This window comes from Jaculus jaculus, chromosome 19, assembly GCF_020740685.1.
Source record: "Jaculus jaculus isolate mJacJac1 chromosome 19, mJacJac1.mat.Y.cur, whole genome shotgun sequence".
Lineage (NCBI taxonomy): Eukaryota > Metazoa > Chordata > Mammalia > Rodentia > Dipodidae > Jaculus > Jaculus jaculus.
Genome location: NC_059120.1, coordinates 44751922 through 44776915, shown reverse-complemented (window position 1 = coordinate 44776915; position 24994 = coordinate 44751922). Strand labels below are relative to the sequence as shown.

Genomic DNA, 24994 nt, shown 5'->3' with positions numbered 1-24994 from the left:
GATATCCAGGCCAGTTTATACTGGAGGACTGCATTGTAAGAGTCCTTTCTTTGGCTCTTACATTCTTTCTACCACCTCTTCCACAATGCACCATGAATCTTGGAAGGTAAAGGTATGATAGAGATGTCTCAGTGCTAAATTTATTTTTTAGAGACAGAGAGAATAGGCACGCCAGGGGCTCTAGCCACTGCAGATGAACTCCAGATGCATGCACCACCATGTGCAGCTGGCTTACGTGGGACCTGGAGTATTGAACCTGAGTCCTTAGGCTTTGCAGGCAAGTGCCTTAATGGCTAAGCCATCTCTCCAGCCCTCCTCTGTCACTTCTAACAAATACTCTTAGCAATGAAAATCCACACATCTTAAAATGACAACTACGACCCAAATTCCACAACAAGGAGGGTCCCTGCACAGGGGGTGGTCAGGGCGGAGGTTAACAATGATACCAACTTGACTGTATTCACTGAGTACAAAACTAATTTAAAAAAAATGACAACTCCCGTAACCTATTATTTCAGAGAATATTTCACAAAGGAGAGCATTTGAACAGGTCATTGGAGTGTGTTCCATTCATTTGGGGTTTGGGTCTATAAAGAGAGTCTTCCCATGTTCCTGTGGTTTTGCATTTCTGCACCAAATTGGGTCTGTCAAAAAGCTCAGGTGTTACTGATTTGGGTGGTTTTGAGGTCTAGGATAACTGCCAAGTACCGACAGCATCCCCTGCAATGGTGTTTATTACTGATCATTTCCTAGTTGCTTGCGCACCTGGAAGAGTGACGATCCAAGAAGATGCCCCGGGTCACTTGGCCGTGGCTTGGTCCAGCGTGGATCTGGGTGACTACTATGTGGCTTTCGTAAAGAGTGACGACGGTCTGGAAGTCCACTGCAATACATCTCTCACCCAGTGCAACTTCTTATCTGAGTGTGGTTTCACGTACTTTATTAGTGTTTTTGCCTATAACAAGGCCGGCCAGAGTCCTTTGGGGGATGTATTCAATTATACCACAGGTGAGTCACGTGAACGCTTATGAAGGGACTTCTAAGTTCACTAAATTCAGCAGCAGAATGAACAACCTGTTTTACTGACTGACAAACCACCTGAGAGTCATTCTAGGGCCAAAAACAGGATAAAAATCTCTTTTTATAAAAAATATTTTATTTAGCCGGGTGTGGTGGCACACGCCTTTAATCCCAGCACTCGGGAGGCAGAGGTAGGAGGATCGCTGTGAATTCAAGGCCACCCTGAGAATACATAGTGAATTCCAGGCCAGCCTGGGCTAGAGTGAAACCCTACCTCAAAAAAAAAAGTGAATAAAATAATATTTTATTTATTTATTTATTTGAAAGAGAGAGAGAGAGAATGGGCAGGCCAGGGCCTCTAGCCACTGCAAACAAACTCCAGACCTATGTGCTACCATGTGCATCTGGGCTTGTGGGTACTGGGGAATCGTAAACCTGAGTCCTCAGGCTTCGAAGGCAAGCACCTTAACCACTAAGCTATCTCTCCAGTCCAAATCTCTGGTCTCAGATTCTTTCCAGAGTAGAATGATTTGGCTTTGGAGACCCAGCGTCATGAGAATAGGCTTAGGAGCCAGGCTTGGTGGCACATGCCTTTAATCCCAGCATTTGGGAAGCAGAGGTAGGAGGATCACCATGAGTTCAAGACCACCCTGAGACCCTGAGACTACGTAGTGAATTCCATGTCAGCCTGGGCTAGAGAAAGACCCTACCTTGGAAAACCAAAAAAAAAAAAAAAAAAAAAAGACTATAAGGTTTAGGGGGCTGGAGAGATGGCTTAGCAGTTAAGGCATTTGCCTGCAAAGCCAAAGGATTCTGGTTCAATTCTCCAGGACCCATGTAAGCCAGATGCACAAGGGGGCACAAGCATCTGGAGTTCGTTTGCAGTGGCTGGAGGCTCTGGTACACCCATTCTCTCTCTCTCTTTCTATGCCTCTTTCTCTCTCTCAAATAAATAAATAATCTACTAAAAAAAAAAAAGAAAAGAATTGATGGAACGAGCCTGGCGTGGTGACACACACCTTTAATCCCAGCACTCGGGAGGCAGAGGTAGGAGGATCACCATGAGTTTGAGGCCACCCTGAGACTACATAGTGAATTCCAGGTCAGCCTGGGCTACATCAAGACCCTATCTGGGAAACAACAAACAAAATAAAATTGATGGAATGCAGGTGGGTGAGTACATCTTAGAGAAACTCCAGCCGTTAGGTGTGCGTCACTGGGGTTCTTTTGGACTTCTAAGATCTACTATGATTAGCTGCATCCCCCAGCTTTACCTGGTTTAGTGTCTGGGATACTCGTGACAGGATCTGAGGACTTCGCTTTGTCAGGAAGGGAGGAGAGGCCTTTCAGGAGAGGCTGAGCAGTCTTCAAGGCACAGGAAAGTGAACATACATGTGGGATGGGGTTGTGGCCGGGGGGAGAATCTGAGAAGTCTGATGTGTGCTTGGATGTTTACTCCGGGCGCAGCAGCAGGTCAAGCTTGGAGCTGACCAGTCTCCTAGGAGGTCACTGTCGCAGTTTAGGAGGGCAGCGAGAGGAGGAGGATCTGGCCACGGGGAGGTCAGGACTCAATGTCTCCCTCTGGTAGCGGTGCTCCATACTGGACTGTGCTGATCTTTCTTTGGCTTCCTGCTTTCAGCTCCCTGTTGTCCAAGTGACATTAACGCCGTGTCGGTGTCCAGCGACAGAGTCGAGATCGTCTGGTCTCCTGTCCGTGGTGCCGAACTCTATGAAACCAAGGCCGTGGCTAGGTCCAGCATGGTGGAGTGCAGTGACACTGCTCCTGCCTGTACCCTGTCAGCTCTGGAGTGTGACACCAAGTACAACGTCACAGTGTACTCCTTCAGTGAGGCCCGGGGCAGCAATCTGTCATGCCCCTCCCACGTCATCAGCACAGGTTCGTACCCTATGTGGTTAGTGAGTGCTCTCCAGATGATCACCTCCACTACGTACTGACTGCCATTCAGCAAGTCCTACAAAAAGTTAAATCCAATTAGCCACTCACTGTGAGGGTCAACAGAACCCCCTTTAAAAAAAATATTTTTATTTATTTGAGAGAGGAAAAAAGGCAGAGAGAGAGAGAGAGAGAATGGCACATCAGGGCCTCCAGCCACTGCAAAGCAACTCCAGATGCAGGTGCCACCTTGTGCATCTGGCTTATGTGGGTCCTGAGGAATCGAACCAGGGTGCTTTGGCTTCACAGGCAAGCGCCTTACCACTAAGCCATCTCTCCAGCCCCAGACCACTTGTTGTATTGAGGAGAGAGGCACAGGAGAAACTTGAAAAAAAAAAAAAAAGTGGGAAGAAAGAGACCAGCAAGAGCTGGAAAGATGACTCAGGAGTTAAAACACTTGCCTATAAAAGCTTAAGAAACTGGGTTCGATTCCCCAGTGCCCATGTGAAGCCAGATGCACAAGGGGGTGCGTGTGCAGTTGCTAGAGGCCCTGGCATTCATATTCTCTCTCTATCTGTCTCTTTCTCTCTAAATAAATAAATAAATATTTTTTAATTAAAAAAAAAGAAAGAGGGCTGGAGAGGTGGCTTAGCCATTAAGGTATTTGCCTGAAAAGCCAAAGGATTCCGGTTCAATTCTCCAGGACCCACGTAAGCCAGATACACTAGGGGCGCATGGGTCTGGAATTCGTTTGCAGTGGCTGGAGGCCGTGGCGTGCCCATTCTCTCTCTCTCTCTCTCTCCCCCCCCCACTCTTTCTTTCTATCAAACAAACAAATGAAATTAAAAAAGGAAAGAAAGAGAGCAGCAAGAGGAGAAGACCACTAGATTCCTTCTGCCTTGGGGGGACCTGCACACTATGAGGGTGTATTTGTCTTAGTTACTTTTTGCTTTTTAAATTTAAAATGCTGCGTTTTCCATTTGGCCCCAGTAATAACCTTTTGTCAATGCAGGAAACCAGTATTTTATATCTATGTGACAGTTGTCCAAACAAGGGTGGAAACCTTCTGTGAACATGACCTACATGCATGGATGGGTATGGTTGAAAACTATGGTAATATTATTTTTGGGGGGAGGGAGTCAATTTTAGGTCAAATGGCATGTGTACTATTTTTTTAAAATATTTTTTTAAAACTATTTTTATTTATTTATATGAGAGAGAGAGAGAATGGGCACATCAGGATTTCCAGCCACTGAAAACGAATTCCAGATGTGAATTCCAGGTGCATGTGCCACCTTTGTACACATGGCTTACGTGGGTCCTGGAGAAATAAACCTGGGTCCTTAAGGCTTTGCAGGCAAGCACCTTAACTGCTGAGCTGTCTCTCCAGCCCATGTATACTATTTTTCATTCAAGTTGTTTCAATTAATAATCCAAAATCTCTTAGCTCCTTGCAGTCCTGAAATAAAAACCATTACAAAGGATGCCTTCTCCAAGGTTAGTGTGCACTGGCGAGCGGCTAACGACGGTGCCACGTACACGGTCACGGCCCAGGGGAAGAAGGGAGTGTATCAGTGCACCAGCGCGGGAGAGGCCTGTGCGATGCGGGGCCTGCCCTGTGGCTCATGGTTCTCTGTCACTGCTGTGGCCGAAACTCAGGCAGGGAAGAGCCTGCCCAGCTACAGTGTGCCCCTAGAGACAGGTATGTGGCACTGTTGACTCAGTGGGTTTATTTAGAATTATTCTCCCCCCCCCCACCAAGGTAGGGTTTCACTCTAGTCCCAGGCTGACCTGGAATTCACTATGTAGTCTCTTTGATTTATTTATTTGAGAGAGAGAAAGGCAGGTAGAGAGAGAGAGAGAGAGAGAGAATGGGCATGTCAGGGCCTCTAGCCACTGCAAAAGTAATCCAGATGCATGCACCACCTTGTGCATCTGGCTCACATGGACTGGGGAATCGATCCTGGTTCCTTTAGGCTTCACGCAAGTGCCTTAATCACTACGTCATCTCTCTAGCCCTGAAAATGTATTTTTAAGGCAAGCGTTGTGGCACATGCCTTTCATCCCAGCACTTGGGAGGCAGAGGTAGGAGGATTGCTGAGAGTTTGGGGCCACCCTGAGACTACATATTGAATTCCAGGTTAGCCTGGGCTAGAACGAGACCCTACCTCAAAAAACCTATGTATATGTATTTATATATATAATATATAAAAATATATTATATATATTTAAATTTAAACATATATATACATATATATGTGTGTGTGTGTATATATATGTATGTGTGTGTTTATGTATATATATATGTATTTAAAAATAGCTAGCAAGGGCTGGAGAGATGGCTTAGCGGTTAAGCGCTTGCCTGTGAAGCCTAAGGACTCCGGTTCGAGGCTCGGTTCCCCAGGTCCCACGTTAGCCAGATGCACAAGGGGGCGCACGCGTCTGGAGTTCGTTTGCAGAGGCTGGAAGCCCTGGCGCGCCCATTCTCTCTCTCTCCCTCTATCTGTCTTTCTCTCTGTCTGTCGCTCTCAAATAAATAAATAAAAAATGAACAAAAAAAAAATTAAAAAAAAAATAGCTAGCAAGTAACCAGATGAGCTGACTTAATATTTATCTTTTTGGTGGTACCCTTTTTTTTAAAAATCTTTCTTTTTTTTTCTTTCTTTCTTTTTTTTTTTGGCTTCTCTTTTTTTTCTCATATATATATATATATATATATATATATATATATATATATTATTTATTTGAGCAAGAGAAAGAGGCAAAAAAACCCACAAAAACTTATTGGGGACTGGGGAGATTGGCTCAGCAGTTAAAAGCACTTGTTTGCAAAGCTGCTGGCCTGGGTTTAATTTTCCATTCACTCACATAAAAGTGGACAGGAGTTTCTTTGTGGCAAGAAAGCTGGTCATGCAGCTGGGCGTGGTGGCGCACACCTTTAAACTCAGCATTCGGGAGGCAGAGGTACGAGGATCACCATGAGTTCAAGGCCAACCTGAGACTCCATAGTGAATTCCAGGTCAGCCTGGACTAGAGTGAGACCCTACCTTGAAAACCAAGGACAGAAAGAAGGGAGGGAGGGAGGGAAGGAGGGAGGGAAGGAAGAAAGAAAAAAAAAGAAAGAAAGAAAGAGAAAGTTGGGCATGGTGGCACACACGCCTTTAATCCTAGCAAGTGGAACGCAGAGGTAGGAGAATGGCAGAGTTTGAGGCCAGCCTAGGACTACAGCGTGTGTGTCAGCTCTGCCTGGGCTAGAGTGAGACCCTGCCTAGAAAACATACAAACAAAAATTTATAGTGGCAAGAAACCCCGATGACCTTCCCTCTACCACCCACCACACCCCCCCACACACAAATAAATGATTTTTTAATAAAAAATGCTTTTTATTTCTGAGTTTAGTTTTCTAATTACAGGCTGGCTTGAGTACTGAGTTAACTACCTTAAGTACTTAGCATGGTGCCTGGTGCGATCTTATATGTTCCGTTTCAGGAAACTGCTGCTGCTTCTAAGCATTGTGCACAAATTACATTTCACAAATTACCTACATTACTGTGGACATTATTATCATTGTGTGTGAGCAAAGTTTGGGAAGCTACTTTGAACACCCTTTTCTCTTATATACAATAGTAGATGGCATTTTGACTATAGAAGTCAAAAGATCTAAAAACAAACAAACAAACAAAAACCAGCAGCAGAATGAGGAAATGACAAATCCACATGAAGGTTCTAAGAATCCTATATCTTATATAAGGGGTCCCAGAAAAAATTGAGGTGGCTGTGGGTATCTAAAGGGGCTAAGAAACCATGCTTCTATATCAGTGATTTTTCTATGAAAAGTATAAGAAAGACAAAATATGTATTTTATTGCAGGTGCTATGACATTTTTTTTTTCGAGGTAGGGTCTCACTCTGGCCCAGGCTGACCTGGAATTCACTATGGAGTCTCAGGATGTCCTCGAACTCATGGAGATCCTCCTACCTCTGCCTCCCAAGTGCTGGGATTAAAGGCGTGCGCCACCACGCCCGGCTGTTATGACATATTATACCAAACAGGTGAATGTGGCCATTCCTTTGAAAAAATTGGAAACTGGAATTGCTCAAATTGGGGGACGATGAGGGATTTCTTTGTTATTCTGGAAGAAAACTGGTGGAAGCTTGGGCTGGGGGTGCAGCTCGGTGGGCAGAGCGCTAACCCAGCCGTCACAAAGCCGGGGTTTCACCCCCAACACAGCATGAGCCAAGAGTGGTGACATCCGGCTAGAATCCCAGCACTTGGGAGATGGAAGCGTGAGGATTAGAAGTTCAAGGTCATCTTAGGCTACATAGCGAATTTGAAGCCAGCCTGGGGTACATGAGACCCTGTGTTCAAAAGCGGCGCAGGCTGGAGAGATGGCTTCGAGGTTAAGCGCTTGCCTGTGAAGCCTATGGACCCCGGTTCGAGGCTCGGTTCCCCAGGACCCACGTTAGCCAGATGCACAAGGGGGCGCACGTGTCTGGAGTTCGTTTGCAGTGGCTGGAAGCCCTGGCTCGCCCATTCTCTCTCTCTCCCTCTATCTGCCTCTTTCTCTCTGTCACTCTCAAATAAATAAATTAATTAATTAAAAAAAAGTGGGGCGCATATTATCTCAGCCTATTAGTGTACTGCATTCTTGGGGAAATTACCATATGTGGGGGATGTTGTAGGATGCAGCTGAGGGCAGGAACAGAAGAAAATTGTGACTAATAATAGAAAGTATTAAAAAAAATAAGATATTGAGCAAAACATGAGCAATCTATCATTTTTTTAAAATTTTTTTTTATTTACTTATTTGAGAGCGACAGACACAGAGAGAAAGACAGATAGAGGGAGAGAGAGAGAATGGGCGCGCCAGGGCTTCCAGCCTCTGCAAACGAACTCCAGACGCGTGCGCCCCCTTGTGCATCTGGCTAACGTGGGACCTGGGGAATCGAGCCTCGAACCGGGGTCCTTAGTCTTCACAGGCAAGCGCTTAACCGCTAAGCCATCTCTCCAGCCCTATCTTTTTTTTTTTTTAAATAAGTGATGTTCTGCGGAATAAAATCTCAGCTCTTCTCTTTCTCTCCATTTAAGTCCCATGCTGCCCTTCTGGTCTGATGGTAGCTCAGGTCACCCAGTCGGTAGTCAACGTGAGCTGGACTGTTGGGACGGTGGCCCAAACCTATGTAACCATTCTGGATTCACACGTGGGTCACTCTAAGTGTCACACCCACCGCAACTACTGCCTCCTGGGATGCATCACCTGTGGCATCAACTACACAGTGGCATTAAAAGCGATGAGTCCCACTGGGCTCACTGCAGACTGCGCCTTCCAGAGTTATTCCTCCAGTAAGTGGATTCTAAATTCTAGCACCTGAGTGAGTATTGGTAAGGCGTCCACTGCCCCGAGTCTAGGCTCAGCCCTTCCCTGCTGCTGAAAAAGAGCAATCAATGCAATTGCTCACTGAGGAGAACCCCAAAGCTCAGAGGCTTCTACCAGCAGTAGTGAATTTCTTGTCCTGGTAACAAGACTCTGGTATGTATATTTTTCTGATGGGATGGTGTTTTTTTTTTTTTTTAAATTTTAGAGAGAGCATGCATGTGGGGGTGGGGGAGAGACAAAGAATTGGCACATTAGGGCCGCAGCCACTGCAATCTCACTCCTGACGCTTTTGTCACAGAGTGGGCATGTGCGACCTTGCACTTGCCTCACCTTTGTGCGTCTGGCTTACGTGGGATCTGGAGAGTCGAACATGGGTCTGCAGGCTTCGCACGCAAATGTCTTGACCACTAAGCCATCTCTCCAGCCCTTTTTAAAACTTTTTATTAACAACCTTTGTACCTATAGACAATATACCATGATCATAATCCCACCACCCTCACTTTCCCTCTCCATTCCCTCCTCCACTAAACCCTTTCTTTCTTCCTTTCTTTCTTTCTTCCTTCCTTTCTTTCTTTCTTTCTTTCTTTCTTTCTTTCTTTCTTTCTTTCTTTCTTTTTCCTTCCTCTTAAATTTTTTTAAAAATTTCTTTATTTTGAGAGAGAAAGAGACGGAATGAGCATGCCAGAGCCTTCAGCTGCTGAAAACAAACTTCAGATGCATCTGACCCCTTGTGCATCTGGTTTACATGGGTCCTGGGGAATCGAACCTGGGTCCTTTGGCTTTTCAGGCAAGCGACTTAACCACTAAGCCATCTCTCCAGCCGTCTCTCTTTCTCGTTTTGTTTTTTTTTTTTCCAGGTAGGGTCTCACTCTAACCCAGGCTGACTTGGAACTCTGTAGCTCCAGGCTGACCTTGAACTCACAGCAATCCTCCTACCTCAGCCTTCCAGGTGCTGGGATTAAAGGCATATGCTTCCGCAAATGGCTTTTTCTTTTTTTTTTTCCCAAGGCAGTGTCTCGCTCTAGCCCAGGCTGACCCGGAACTCACTCTGTAGTCCCTGGCTAGCCTTGAACTCACAGTGATTCTCCTACCTCTGCATGCTCCACTATGCCTCCTTCCTGCCAACTAGTCTCTCTTCTATTCTGAGGTCATTGTTTTTCCCCTCTCCTATTATGCAGGTCTTGTGTAGGTAGCATCAGTCCCTGTGAGGTCTCAAATGCCACGGCCACTGTGTGTCTGGAAGACAGCACTGCAAAGCATTGGGAACAATGATTTTGTATGCCGCACAGTGACCTGTAACAAGGGTGACTCAGCCTGGCAGAGCTTCCAAACCCCACTTGATCATGCATTCCAATGGTGTGCATGGCTTTCTCCTCAGTAGTGTTATGCTGTCTCTCTTCCTAGCCAGTACAGCTTCTTCTAGACCAAAGCGTTAGGAGATTGCAGCCAGAAGCAACAGCAAAGTAGAGCTAACAAAAGAGACTCCTCTTGGGGCTGAGGAGATAACTCAGTGATTAAAGGTACTTGCTTGCAAAACCTGCCAGCCTAAGTTCAATTCCTGAGCACTCACATAAAGCCAGATGCAAAGTGGTATGTGTGTCTGGACACACACACACACGTGTGCTTGCAAATAAGTAGATGAATAAAATATAAAAAAGATTCCACTTGCATAATTCTAAGTCACTGAAGTTGATATTTTTATTTATTTAAATAAAATGTATTTGTGGGCTGGAGAGATGGCTTAGCAGTTAAGGTGCTTGCCTGCCAAGCCTAGTGACCCATGTTCGACTCTCCAGATCCCACGTAAGCCAGATGCACAAAGGTGAAGCAAGTGCAAGGTCACACATGCCCACTAGGTGGCGCAAGCATCTGGAGTTCTATTACAGTGACTGAGACCCTGGTGCGCCAATTCTCTCTTGTGCATGCTAAAAAATAAATAAGTAAATTTAAAAAAATTGTGTGTGTGTGTGTGTGTGTGTGTGTGTGTGCAGGTACACCACAGGCCTCTTTCCCCTGTGAGTAGACACCAGACATTTGCACCACTTTTTGTATCTGGAATATTTGAGTCTTTTGGGAACTAAACAGTAGCTTTGAAAGCAACCTGAAACTCACTATGCAACCCAAACCAGCCTTTGAGCTCCTGGAGATCCTTCTACCTCAGCCTCCTGAGGTGCAGGAATTAAACACATGCACCATCATACCGGGCTCTGTAGCCTAGGCTGGACTAATTCAATATGTAGCTGAGGATGACCTTGAACTCCTGATCCTCCTACCACTAATTCCCAAGTGCTGAGCACCACTATACCCAGTTATGAGAGTTTGGGGATCAAACCCAGAGCCTCGTTCATGCTAGGCAAGTATTCTACTGACCGAACTATATTTTCTGGCTCTGACTAATCTATCCTTTCTTTGTTCTTGTTTTGTTTTGTTTTTGAGGTAGGGTTTCACTCTAGTCCAGGCTGACCTGGAATTCACTATGTAGTCTCAGGGTGGCCTCAAACTCTTGGTGATTCTCCTACCTCTGCCTCCTGAGTGCTGGGACCAAGGGTGTCCACGCTTGGCTCTTTAATTTATTCTTAAAAAATTTTATAAGTGTGAAAATGAGCAATGGGCTACTATAGTCCCAAAACAGAACATGTGAGAACTCGGACAACAAATATATTAGAAAACAAAGTGGCAGGTTGGGGAGACAGCTCAGTGGTTCAAGGTTTTGTTGAAAACAAAGGGGCAAAGAAAGTTTAAACAGGGTTGGGGAGATAGCTCAGTGGTTTAAGGGCCCTTGCTTGCAAAGCCAGTTGTACAAAGTGATTCACGTGTCTGGAGTGTGTTTGCAGGAACAAGAGACCCTCACCCCTTCTCTCCCCCTCTCTCTCAATTAAAGAAATAAAAATAGAGCCGGGCATGGTGGCACACACCTTTAATCCCAGCACTCGGGAGGCAGAGGTAGGAGGATCACTGTGAGTTCAAGGCAACTCTGAGACTACATAGTGAATTCCAGGTCAGCCTGGGCCAGAATGAGACCCTACCTCAAACCGCCCCCACAAAAAGAAAGAAAGAAAGAAAGAAAAATATTCTTTTAGAGCTGGAGGATCAATTCCCTAGGACCCATGTAAGTCAGATGCATGAGGTGGCGCATGCAAGCGAATGAAGGCCCTGAAGCACCCCATCTCTCTCTCTCTACATATGTGTGTGTGTGTGTATAATCTGAATCTATCTTTGTCTCTCTTTCTAAAGTAAATAAAAATTTATAAATATATATATATATATATACATATATATACATATATATATGTATATTTTAGACAAGAAAGTACAAACCAGCTTTCATATGTATGGAACATTTTAAATGCTTTTACATTGAGGGATAAGCTAGGAAGACATTATTCCCTTATTTGTTTTTTTTTGAGGGGGGATTAAAGATATATTTTATTTATTTGAGAGAAAGAGAAAGAATGAGTGTGCCAGGGTCTTCAGTTGCTGTAAACGAACTCCAGACAACAGTGCCACCTTGTGCATCTGGCTTATGTGGGTCCTGGGGGATCAAACCTGCATCCTTTGGCTTTGCAGGCAAAGCCCTTAACCACTAAACCATCTCTCCAGCCCCCCTTATTGTTTCTCTAACCACTGATGAGCCGAAGCATCGAAAGTAAAGGCAACTCAGCTTATAAGAAGCCATGTCTAGTTTGGCTCCAAGTGAGGACTCTCATTATCTTCAAGATGCCAAAATTATATTTATTTTTTTTTAATTTAACTTATTTGGGAAAGAAATAGAAAGAGGGAGAGAGAGAGATTGGGCACCCCAGGGTCTTCAGCCACTCCAGATGCATGCGCCACCTTGTGCATCTGGCTTACATGGGTCCTGGGAAATCAAACCTGAGTCCTTTGGCTTTGCAGGCAAACACCTTAACTGCTAAGCCACTTCTCCAGCCCCCTATTGTTTCTTTTCAATCATAACTGAATACAATAAATTATACTTAAGCTCAGTCCCATGAACATCAAGTGAAGCCAGGGCATCATGAGCTATCTTGTGCCTTTGAGTCATAGTTTGAGTCATGCACTGTGCAGCGTCTCTCTGCCCACTGTGGATCTAACTGACTCACCAGCATTCTGCGTTAGAAACTCACACCTCACCCCACCCACACGTAGAATGCTGATCACATGGCTCAGCATGGGGAGAACTTCTGCATCTCTTCAATCCTTGCTCTGTTCTAACCAGTGACTAATATTATTTGATTGATTTAAAAAAAATATTTTGTTTATTTATTTGTTTTTTTTTCCCAAGGTCGGGTCTCACTCTAGCTCAGGCTGACTTGGAATTCACTATGGAGTCTTAGGGTGGCCTCGAACTCATGGTAATCCTTCTGCCTCCCGAGTGCTGAGATTAAAGGCATGTGCCACCACGGCTGGCAAAAAAATATTTTATTTATTTATTGGAGAGAGAGGGTGTGCCAGTGCTTCTAGCCACTGCAAACAAACTCCAGATGCATGCAACACCTTGTGCACCTGGCTTATGTGAGTACTGGGGAACCGAACCTGCGTCCTCAGGCTTCACAGGCAAGCACCTTAACAGCTAAGCCATCCCTCCAGCCCTCGTCATATCATTTGGAAGAGTTTACTTGTGCATCTCTTCCTGGCATAATAATGTGCACGTCTGCGCCCAGGTGGAGTAAGTGGTTTTGTGTCTGGTCTTACTCTGCAGGTGCCTGCTGCCCTTTGGGGGTGAAATTATACAGGTTGGGTCTTAATGGCATCCGGATCTACTGGCAAGCCTCTAGGGGCTCTGCCAATTACAGCACTGACCTCTATGGTTCCAAAGGCATTTTCACGTGTGTCCCAAGTGCTGGCCTCAGTTTCTGTGATGTCACCGAGATACCCTGCGGGGATGTGTATACCGTCATGGTCTCACCAGTTGCTGAAACGGGTCTGAAGCTTACTTTCTGCCCCAAGAAAATATATTCAGGTAAATCAAGTTATAACTGGGTGTTTACATTTGAATTTAGCCAAAAGGCCAAGGAGTAATGATGATCCAGCTCTTGAGGACGAGAAATGTAGCTCAGTTGATAGGGTGCCTGCCTGGTATGCACAAGGCTTCGGATTCGAGCCCCAGAACCATATAAAACTGGGTGTGGTGGAGTTTGACCTGTAATCCCAGCACTCTGGAGAAAAGAAGATCAGAAATTAAAGATCATCCTCAGCTACACAGTAAGGCCAGCCTGGGCTAAAAAAAATTCCAACTCAAGGGCTGGAGAGATGACTTAGGAGTTAAGGTGCTTGCCTGCAAAGCCTAAGGATCCAGGTTTGATTCCCCAGGACCCAAGTAAACCAGATGCACAAGGTGGCGCATGCATCTGGAATTTTTTTGCAGTGGCTGGAGGCCCTACTGCTTCCATCCTCTCTCTATCTGCCTCTTTCTCAAATAGATAAATAAAATATATGTTTTTCTTTTTAAATTTTATTTATTCTTTTTATTTTTTTTTTCAAGGTAAAGTCTCGCTCTAGCTCAGGTTGACCTGGAATTAACTGTGTAGTTTCAGGGTGGCCTTGAACTCACGGTGATCCTCCTTCCTCTCTGCCTCCTGAGTGCTGGGATTAAAGGCGTGCACCACCACACCTGGCCATGTGTGTGTATATATATATTTAAGACTCCAACTCAAAATCAAAAATTAGGAGAAAACTACACAAAAATTTGGTGTTAGATAGCTCAGCAGTGTTTGCTTGCAAAACCCTTCCAGCCAGTAGCCGGGCGTGGTGGTGCACGCCTTTAATCCCAGCACTCGGGAGGCAGAGGTAGGAGGATTGCTGTGAGTTCGAGGCCACCCTGAGGCTCCATAGTGAATTCCAGGTCAGCCTGGGCTAGAGAGAGACCCTACCTTGAAAACTCTAAAAACAAACAAACAAACAAAAAAACCCTTCCAGCCTGAGTTCAGCAAAAAGTTGCACATGTGTCTAATGCTTTTGGACTTGGGAGATGGCTCAGTGGGGAAAGATGCTTGCATGAAAAGCTTGATGACCAGGGCTTGACTCCCCAGTACCTACAAAAAGCCAGATGCTCATAGTGGCACATGTGTCTGGAGTTCCTTTACGGTGGCAAGAGACCCTGGTGTGCCCATACTCTCTCTCTCTTTTTATCTTGCAAATAAATAAATAAAAATATTTAAATAAGAAAAGGCATAGAAATGAACAAATAAGACCCTTGATCTGCAATATAGCTCAGTGGTATAATACTTACCTAGCATGCAGGAGGCACTAGGTTAAATCCCCAGCACCCATTTTTTTTTAAAGCAAAAACAAAGATTAAAACGAGCCCTCCACTCAGACCTGTGAATAAAGATTAAGCACTATCATACTTATTTGTGCTGTGTGAAGTTCCTGCAAGCTGCAGAACTCCTGGGAATAATGATATTTGGTCATTATTTAAGTTGGAGGTATATCTCTCTCTCCTGTCCTTTCTCCCTCCTTCCCTAAAGGATGAGATGCTTACCCTTTAAATAATAAAGTGGATTTAAAATGATTTGAGGGGCTGGAGAGATGGCTTAGCGGTTAAGCACTTGCCTGTGAAGCCTAAGGACCCCGGTTCGAGGCTCGGTTCCCCAAGACCCATGTGAGTCATATGCACAAGGGGACTCACGAGTCTGACGTTCATTTACAGTGGCTGGAGGCCCTGGTACACCTATTCTCCCTCCCTCCCTCCCTCTCTCTCTCTCTCTCTCTCTCTCTCTCTCTCTCTCTCTCTCTCTCTCTCCCCCTCCCTCTTTCTTTCTCTGTCACTCTCAAATAAATAAACAAAAAAAAATTTTTTTTTTTAATGATTTGAGATTGGGCAGCAGACTTAGCAAAGCTAATGCTGGGCACACTGGGCTGTTAAAAACCAAAATACTTGAGCATTTATTTGCTCAGATTGAGAATTGGGACTGAGGAGACGTTAGAGGATCAGAGAAAATGATCAATCACAAGTGAGGCTTGGAACCATGAGTGGGCAGACAGTCTGTGATCACGCACCCGCGCTGCCAGCCAGGACATCCCCCTGGAGCGGGTGCAGCGCCAGCCATTCTGCCACGCTCCGTGCCCTCTGCCACCTCGCCTGGCACGGTCGTCTGTTTCTCACATACTTCCAGCAGCAAAGTAACAAGATGGCGAAGCCCTAGAAAGTTGCAGGTGGACACAGGCAGAGGAATAAATGGCTCACTTATCTTTACTGACAAACCAAATCCAAAATTGCTAATTCAGTGTGAGTGACAGGGAGTTTGGGAAGTTCAGCCCTCGGTGATGTCTGATTCTTTGAGTTTTCACTATCTTATCCACCAGATAAGCTGGCTGAGGCATAGCCCCATGGGAACAGACAGAAGTAGGCTTTTGGGGTGCTGATAAACTCTTAGGGAGCCTAGGGACGAATAATATATTCCTCATCAAATTCACATAATACATCACAGTTTATCAAGTGTTTTCCTAACATCTCATTGAATGCTCAAAACAACCGCAAGAGATAAGTTCAGCAGATTTTTATTTATTTATTTATTTTTTTCCGAGGTAGGGTTTCACTCTAGCTCAGAGCTGACCTGGAATTCCTATGTGGTCTCTGGGTGGCCTCAAAGTGACCGTGATTGGATTAAAGGCGTGCGCCACCGTGCCTGGCAAGCTAAGCAGATTTTATTGTCTCCAATTTATAAGTGAGGAAACTGAGTCTCATGTTTCCAAATCTCCAACTCTCTTCTAATCTCTAAATCCATAGGCACATATTTTTGCAAGGAAGTGCTTTTTTTCTTTTTTTTCAAGGTAGGGTTTCATTCTAGTCCAGTCTAGTCTAGTCTCAGGGTGGCCTTGAGCTCACAGCAATCCACCTCCCTCTGCGTCTTGAGTGCTGGGATTAAAGGCATGTGCCACCATGCCCAGCTCAAGCAAGTGCATTTATAATCACTGAGCCATCTCCCCAGCCCAGGCACATGTTTTTGTTTTGTTTCATTTCTGAGTCAGGGGCTCACTGCTCAGGCTGGCCTTGACCTCCTGGCCTCAGGTGATCCTTCCGCCTCAGTCTCCTGAGCAGCTGAGACACTTCAGGCGCTCATCACCATGCCCGGTACCTCAATCCAAGCTTAAACTTGGCGCTCTCCACCTGGAAGTGCCCTGGGCATTTCATTCTCCAGAGCCAAGTCCTCCTGTCCCTCTGTGTCTCTTTCTTTCTTTCTTTTCAAAATTTATTTAGGGCTGGAGAGATGGCTCAGAAGTTGAAGGCACAAAGCCTGAAGGCCTGAGTTCTATTCCCCAGTACCCATGTAAAGCCAAATGCATAGGGTGGCATATGCTTCTGGAGTTTGTTTTCAGTGGCAGGAGGCTCTGGCATACCCATTCTCTCTCTTTTCCTCTCCCTCTCTCTGCATGCAAATAAATAACAAATAAAATATTTTTTAAAAACATGTATTTAGCCAAGTGTGGTGCCGCACACCTTTAATCCTAGCACTCGGGAGGCAGAGGTAGGAGAATCACCATGAGTTCAAGGCCGCCCTGAGACAACATAGTGAATTCCAGGTCAGCCTGAGCTAGAGTGAGACCCTACCTCGAAAAAAAAAAAAGTATTTATTTGAGAAAGAGAGAGAGAGGGAGGGAGGAAGGGAGAGAATGGGCACTCCAGGGCCTCCTGCCCCTGCCAATGAAGTCCACTTTGTGCACCTGACTTGGTGCTGGGGAGTCAAATCAGGGTCTGCAAGCACCCTTAACAGCTGAGCCATCTCCCCACATCCCTCTGCTGTTTCAGATCTTCCTGCCATCATCCTTGCTTCAGACACCCTAGCTGGAAGCTCGGGCACGGGCTTTCATTTTCCCCCACCCTCTGGAAGCCTCTGGCCTCAGCCTCCCAGGTAGCTGGCTTTTTAGGTCCCTGTCACTCAACTTGGGCCAATTATGCCTCAATCTTCAAAAGCTTGCCACTGCTCTCATAGGATAAAACTCAGCATCAACATAATGTTCAAGGTCTTGTCACAATCACCTCCTGTCTGTCTGCATCTGCACTATCTGGTAGAAATTCAGTGTGAACCATGGGCTGGAGACATGGCTTAGTGGTTAGGGTGCTGGCATGAAATCTGAAAGAAAATTAAGATATTTTGCTTTTTATTTTTTTAATATATATATACAGTAGTTATTCTCTGGTATAATCACACACCTTCCCCACACACGCTATGCTCCACCATGTTTCGGAGTGAATAATCAACTCTTCTTTGTAATTCTACCCCATCTCCACCAAGTACTTCACCAACCCCAATCTTATCTTTATCTGTGAAAACGTCTCCAATAGTCACTGGCTAAATTGGCACTCTCCTTCCTGCCTTCATGACCACAAGGAACCCTTATCTTCATCAGGGCATATTATTCTGAGTGGAATATGTGCCATTTCCCCAAATAAAAGATGGTTTCTCTGACTCTCAGTACTTTGCACCTGCTGTCCATCATAACTTTAAACTTTAAAAAGAATGAATAAATGAAGCCAGGTGTAGTGATGCGTGCCTTTAATCCCAACAGTTGGGAAGCAAAGGTAGGTGGATCACCATGAGTTCAAGGGCAGCCTGAGTTGACAGAGTGAGTTCTAGGTCATCTTGAGCTGGAGGGAGATCGCCAGTACTCAGGAGGCAGAGGTAGAAGGATCTCTGTGAGTTAGAGGCCACCCTGAGGCTACCTAGTGAATTCCAGGTCAGTCTGAGCTACAGTGAACCCCCACCTCAAAATAAAATAAAATAAAATAAAATTTGATTTAATTTAATTTAATTTAAAAAAGGGCCGGGCATGGTTGTGCATGCCTTTAATCCCAGCTCTTGGGAGGCAGAGGTAGGAGGATCACCATGAGTTTGAGGTCACCCTGAGACTACAAAGTGAATTCCAGGTCAGCCTGGCTAGAGTGGGACCCTACCTCAAAAAAAGAAATAAAGAGCCAGGTGTGGTGGCACACGCCTTTAATCCCAGCACTGGGAGGCAGAGGTAGGAGGATCACTGTGAGTTTGAGGCCACCCTGAGATTCCATAGTGAATTCCAGGTCAGCCTGCGCTAGAGTGAGACCCTACCTCGAAAAACCAAAAATAAATAAATAAATAAATAAAATGAAATAAAAAAAGGATAAATGAGCTTATATGGCTAATAATCACACAATTATTTTTTTCTACCCACTCCAGGGCTGATTTAACTTTTCCAGAGTAGAGTCATTCCTCTAATGGCTTATTAACTACCAGGAGTCTTTGTTATTTAGAACTCTTACCCTTTGGTGGGGTGCCAGCTCAGGCATGCAGCTACTCACTGTGGGGCTAGGTATCTATTATTATTATTATTATTATTTATTTGTTTTTTTTGGAGTTGTTGAGGTAGGGTCTCACTCTAGTCCAGGCTGACCTGGAATTCACTACACAGCTTCAAGGTGGCCTCGAACTCACAGCGATCCTCCCACCTCTGCCTCCCAAGTGCTGGGATTAAAGGCGTGCGCCACCATGCCTGGCCAGAATTAGATATCTAGACTCAAGTTAGGGAAATCATCTTTGCTCAGTCTCCCTGGTAAAAATCTATGACTGGGTAAATTCTCGCATTAATGTAGTATCAGGGATGCTTTACTGTACTAACCTGGGCAATACTGGAAATGATAACAATAATAATAGTTGTTGAGTGTTATGTGCTTGGGATTATCCTAAGAGCTTTACATATGTTAACTCAATAGTTACAACAAACCTATAAGGTTGGTATTCTTAGGCCTATTATTTTATAAGCAGGTACAATGAAATGACTTGTCCAAAATCATATTTCTAGTAGGCATTACTTTGTCTTATCACCCAAATCTTGTTCTTATTTATTGTTGGTTTTCTTTCTTTCTTTCTACCTATCTGTCTGTCTATCTGTCTGTCTATCTGTCTGTCTATCTATCTATCTATCTATCTATCTATCTATCTATCTATCTATCATCCATCCATCTATCTATCTGTACTAGGGTTTGGACCTAGAGTTTTACTCTTGCATATGCTAGACAAGCACTCTACCACGGAGTTAACCCCAGCTCCCTCCCTTTTTCACTTATTGTCATTTGAGACAGACAGAAAGGGAGAGAGGGAGAGAGAGAGAGAGAGAGAGACAGAGAGAATGGGAGCGCCAGGGCCTCTAGCCGTTGCAAACTAACTCCAGACGCGTGTGCTGCCTTGTGCACCTGCTTACGTGCAACCTGGAGAATCGAGCCTGGGTCCTTAGGCTTTGCAGGCAAGTGCTTTAACTGCTAAGCCATCTCTCAAACCTCCCCCTCCATTTTTTTGTTTGGCTTTTAGAGATACGGTTTCACTGTAGTCAGGCTGACCTGGAATTCGCTATGTAGTCTCAGGGTGGCCTCAGACTCATGGCAGTAAGTATTGGGATTCAAGGCATACACCACCACACTCCCCCCGCCTTTTTTTAAAAAATTAATTATTTATTTATTTGATAGCAACAGACAAAGAGAGAAAGAGGCAGATAGAGAGAGAGAATGGGCGTGCCAGGGCCTCCAGCCACTGCAAATGAACTCCAGATGCATGTGCCCCACCTTGTACATCTGGCTTACGTGGGTCCTGGGGAATCGAGTCTTGAACCAGGGTCCTTAGGCATCACAGGCAAGTGCTTAACCACTAAGCCATCTCTCCAGCGCCCCCTTGTTTTTTGAAGCAGAGTCTTACTCGAGTCCAATCTGACCTGGAACTCTGTAGTCCAGGCTGATCTCAAACTCATGATGAACCTTCTACCTCAGCCTCCCTGGTGCTCGGATTAAAGGCGGGCATTGCTGGAGAGTTGGCTTAGCAGTTTAAGGCGCTTGTCTGTGAAGCCTAAGGACCCATGTTCGGCTCTCTAGGTCCCATGTAAGTCAAACTATCAAAGCGATGCAAGCACACAAGGCTGCACATGCCCACAAGGTGGCGCACATGTCCATAGTTCGATGGCAGTGGCCCTGGCATGCCAATTCTCTCCCTTACTCTCCTCTCTCTCTCACATAAAAAACAAACAAATAAACAAAAAAACCCCCCACTCTGTTGGGCTTACCTCAAAGTGGGAGGGGGGCGAGGGAAAGGCATGCACCACCAAACTTTTTGTTTTGTTGTTTTCAAGGTAGGTTCTCATCCTACCTCAGGCTGACCTGGATGGAATTCACTGGAATCCCAGGCTAGCCTTGAACTCATGCCAATCCTCCTTCCTGTGTCTCCCAAGTGCAGAGATTAAAGGTGTGCACCACCGCATCCAGTCCCCGCCAGACATTTTATTGGCAACCCCCATACATACACATAACAAACCCTGATCATAACCCTCCCACCACCATCTAAAATCTCATATTCCCTTCCACTAGACCTTTTGTTTTTCTTCTTTTTTTTTTTTTTTGGTTTGTTTTTGTTCGTTCTTTCTTTCTTCTTTCCTTCCTTTCTTTTTTTTGTTCATTATTTATTTATTTATTTATTTGAGAATGACAGACAGAGAGAGAGACAGAGACAGAGAGAGAGAGAGGGAGAGAAGGACCCAGATAGGGAGAGAGAGAGAATGGGTGCGCCAGGGCCTCCAGCCACTGCAAACGAACTCCAGACGCATGCACCCCCTTGTGCATCTGGCTAATGTGGGTCCTGGGGAACCGAGCCTCGAACTGGGGGCCTTAGGCTTCACAGGCAAGCGCTTAACCGCTAAGCCATCTCTCCAGCCCCCTTCCTTTCTTTTTTTGATGTAGGGTCTTGCTCTAGTCCAGGCTGACCTGGAATTTACTATGTAGTCTCAGGCTGACCTCAAACTCTCAGCAATCCTCCTACCTCTGCCTCCCAAGTGCTAGGATTAAAGGTGTGCACCACCACATCTGGCTAAACCCTTCTTTTTTTCCCAGCTAGTCCCTCTTCTATTTTGATGTCATCATTTGGGCGTTCTGTGTTTTTTTTTTTTTTTTTTTTTGCTTGTTTGTTTTTTTGTCCTCATATTATAAAGATCTTGTTTAGGTACCATTAGCCACTGAAATCATGAATACAACATCCACTTTCTGTCCTCTCTGCCCTTTTCTTTCTTTCTTTTTTTTTTTTTTTTTTTTTGGTTTTTCGAGGTAGGGTCTCACTCTGGCTCAGGCTGATCTGGAATTTACTACGTAATCTCAGGGTGGCCTCGAACTCTTGGCGATCCTCCTACCTCTGCCTCCCGAGTGCTGGGATTAAAGGCGTGCGCCACCACGCCCGGCTCTCTCTTTTTTTTTTTTTAAATAAATCATTTATTTGAGAGAGAGGGGGAGGGAGGGAGAGAAATAGGCAGACAGAGAGAATGGGCATGTCAGGGCCTTCAGCCACTGCGAACAAACTCCAAATGCATGTACAACCTTATGCATCTGGCTTACATGGGTCTTGGGGAATTGAACCTGGGTCCTTTGGCTTTGCAAGCAAACGCCTTAACCACTAAGCCATCCCTCCAGCCCTCTCGGCCCTTTTTCTAAACTTTATTTTGAAACAGGGTCTCTATAGTTTTCCTAGGCTGGCCATGAAGTGTGATTCTCCTGCCTCAACTTCTCAAGAAACTGGGATTACCAGTGTCATCCTTTTACTTATTTATTTATTTATTTTTGGTTTTTCATGGTAGGGTCTCACTCTAGCTCAGGCTGACCTGGAATTCACTATGTAGTCTCAGGCTGGCCTTGAACTCATGACAGTTCTCCTACCTCCACCTCCCAAGTGCTAGAATTAAAGGTGTGCGCCACCACGCCCAACACCTTTTATTCTTTTTTCGGTGATATCTTTGTCATTTTAATACATTAATAAATGTATTTCAGTGCTTCTATTTTTGTTGGTTACAGTTACCTGCTCTGGAAGTACACTTGGAATGGGTAAGTCACTTGTCTCATGGATAAAGTAGAGAATTTTTGTTGGAGTTTGCAGTTGGTTTGTGAAGCCAGGAAAAAAGCCAACGCAACTACTAAGAAAACCAAGTGCTTCTTTCCGTGATGCAAGAGTGTCCAGCTCACCTGGCCTGTAACCTTTTCTTCCCTATTAGAGCACTTCCCTTTCATCCCACAGACTGAAATGAATTCTGTCAGGTACTGAAGTCTTTTTAATCTTCTCGGATCTCACACAAAAATGCATCCTTTGGAGAGCCCGAAAGGGTGATGCAGCCGGGGCACCGCTGGCCTCATCACGTCTGCCATTTTCAGTTTTCAGAGTCTGCTGACCATAATCTTGCTGCGTATGTGTGCATGAGCTTGTATCTGGTCACTGGCTGGGATGGTCAGAAATAAACCAGGATTGTTGGGGATAGTTTGGAAGTGTGCCCAAAATGGTGAACAAGAGTCCTTATGTCTCACTGTGCCGTGTAGTGATGGCCTTCAGCGTCCCCTTCATGTAGTAGCTTGGAAAAAGTGACACCTAAATTTCCACCAGATTTCACTATGAACAAGGACTAGCCTGCAGGAATAATGGGAAAATGGTTAACCCGTTTGTCTCTGAACATCAGATGAGATAAATTGCCAGATGCTGTTCTCTATTTTCATGTTACTGGATCAGTAATCTTTATAAATAATTAAGATGCAACCATTTAATACTCAGAGTTTAAAAGCCTGTAACAATCAACTTCAGTAATGTTACTCAATATTACATTCTGCAAATGTTCTTCTGTTTTGACGTAAGTTAGTTTAAAGGCACATGGTAGAAAACAAAATTGGTAATTACTCCATTCCTTCCATTAGGACTTGGAAATGATACATCTCTACAGAATGGCTAGGCTCTTCATTGAGAAAAATTATTTTTCTTGTGGATTGTATTTGAATTATTAATTTTGTTTTTCACCTGACCACACTGTTCTGATCATTAGCCAGAATACCTCTACTCTTAGGAAATTCTATAATTTATTTCAGGTATTTAAAATGTTTAAAACAAGCCAGGCATGGTGGCACATGCCTTTAATCTCAGTGTTTAGGAGGCTGACATGGTAGGATCAGCCTGAATTTGAGGCCAGCCTAGAGCTACAGAGCAAGTTCCAGGTTATCCTGGGTTAGAGTGAGACTCTATCTGGATAAACCAAAAGAAAAGCTTAAAATAAGCCTATGCATGGGCTGGAGAGATGGCTTAGCGGTTAAGCGCTCGCCTGTGAAGCCTAAGGACCCCGGTTCGAGGCTTGGTTCCCCAGGTCCCACGTTAGCCAGATGCACAAGGGGGTGCATGCGTCTGGAGTTCGTTTGCAGTTGCTGGAAGCCCTGGCACGCCCATTCTCTCTCTTTCCCTCTATCTGTCTTTCTCTCTGTGTCTGTTGCTCTCAAATAAATAAATAAAAAATGAACAAAAGTATTTAAAAATAAATAAGCCTATGCAGTTCTTTAGCACCAAGATAAATGAGATGACTTATAATTAGAACTGGGAAAATGTTGAAACTTAACATATGAGTGAGGCCTCTGGTCAAGTGTGGACACATGAGTTAAGTGTGACCAGCTAGCTGCCATTCTCTGAAAAAGACAATATTCTTAGAATTAAAAAAGCAAAATTGAACAATTGTAGAACGATAATCCTACATATATTTTTTTCATTCTTGTGCATGCTGTGCCTTCTAAATAGAACATTTATTCTGTCAAAAAAAAAAAAATGCATCTTTTGGGCTGGAGGGATGGCTTACGTGTTAAGGTGCTTGCCTGCAAAGCCAAAAGACTTAGGTTTGATTGCACAGGTAGCCCATGCATCTGGAGTTCATTTGCAGTGGCTGGAGGCCCTGGCATGCCCATTCTCTGTCCATCTGTCTCTCTTTCCCTCTCTATTTCTCACTCTCTCTCTCAAGTAAATAAATGAAAATAAATATATTTTTAAATGCATCTTAAAATTTTTTTGTTTACTATTATTTATTTGAGAGTGACATTGAGGGAGAGAGAGAGAGAGAATGGGTGCGTCAGGGCTTCCAGCCACTGCAAACGAACTCCAGAGGAGTACGCCCCCTTGTGCATCTGGCTAACATGGGTCCTGGGGAATCAAGCCTCGAACCGGGGTCCTTAGGCTTCACAGGCAAGTGCCTAATCGCTAAACCCTCTCTCCAGCCCTTAAATACATCTTGTTTTTTAGAGGGGCAGGAGATTAACTCCTCACCCCATTCCACCTCACATTTTGGGAAGATGATTCTATCCCTACTGGACACTAATATCCCATGAAGAGCCTAAAATTTCCCAAAGGCTTTGTTCTGTCTCCCAGAAACCTGTCTTACTGACCTGGGGTGAAGGTTGGGAATTAGGATTTTTTTAAGCTCCTTCAGTGTAGCCAAGGCTGGAATGTATTGCCCTAGAGCAAGGCTTTTCCAGCATTTTTGTGCATGCAGCTCTCTAGCACCTTGTTACATAAAGCCAGATGCTGATTTTGCAGGTGTGGCTGGTCTGAGACTTTGTACTTCTCATGAGGTCCTGGGGATGCTGGTGGTACCCAAGCTACATGTCTGACTACAGTTTTAAAAAATGCATATTTTGGGCTGGAGAGATGGCTTAGTGGTTAAGCGCTTGCCTGTGAAGCCTAAGGACCCCGGTTCGAGGCTCGGTTCCCCAGGTCCCACGTTAGCCAGATGCACAAGGGGGCGCACGCGTCTGGAGTTCGTTTGCAGAGGCTGGAAGCCCTGGCGCGCCCATTCTCTCTCTCTCCCTCTATCTGTCTTTCTCTCTGTGTCTGTTGCTCTCAAACAAATAAATAAATATAAAAGTATATATATATAAAATGCATATTTTTATTTAGTTATTTATTGGAGGG

The 24994-nt window shown here is 44.8% G+C and overlaps 1 protein-coding gene across 1 annotated transcript in view; it reads left to right on the top strand.

Moving 5' to 3' along the window:
- Fndc7 (fibronectin type III domain containing 7) overlaps window positions 1-24994 on the top strand; it is a 67535-nt gene that overhangs the window by 32324 nt on the left and 10217 nt on the right. The window contains exons 6-11 of the mRNA XM_045137988.1: window positions 754-1008; window positions 2660-2917; window positions 4362-4616; window positions 8003-8257; window positions 12991-13251; window positions 22084-22113. Of these exons, the coding sequence (XP_044993923.1) occupies window positions 754-1008; window positions 2660-2917; window positions 4362-4616; window positions 8003-8257; window positions 12991-13251; window positions 22084-22113 (1314 nt within the window). The remainder of the gene's footprint in view (window positions 1-753; window positions 1009-2659; window positions 2918-4361; window positions 4617-8002; window positions 8258-12990; window positions 13252-22083; window positions 22114-24994) is intronic.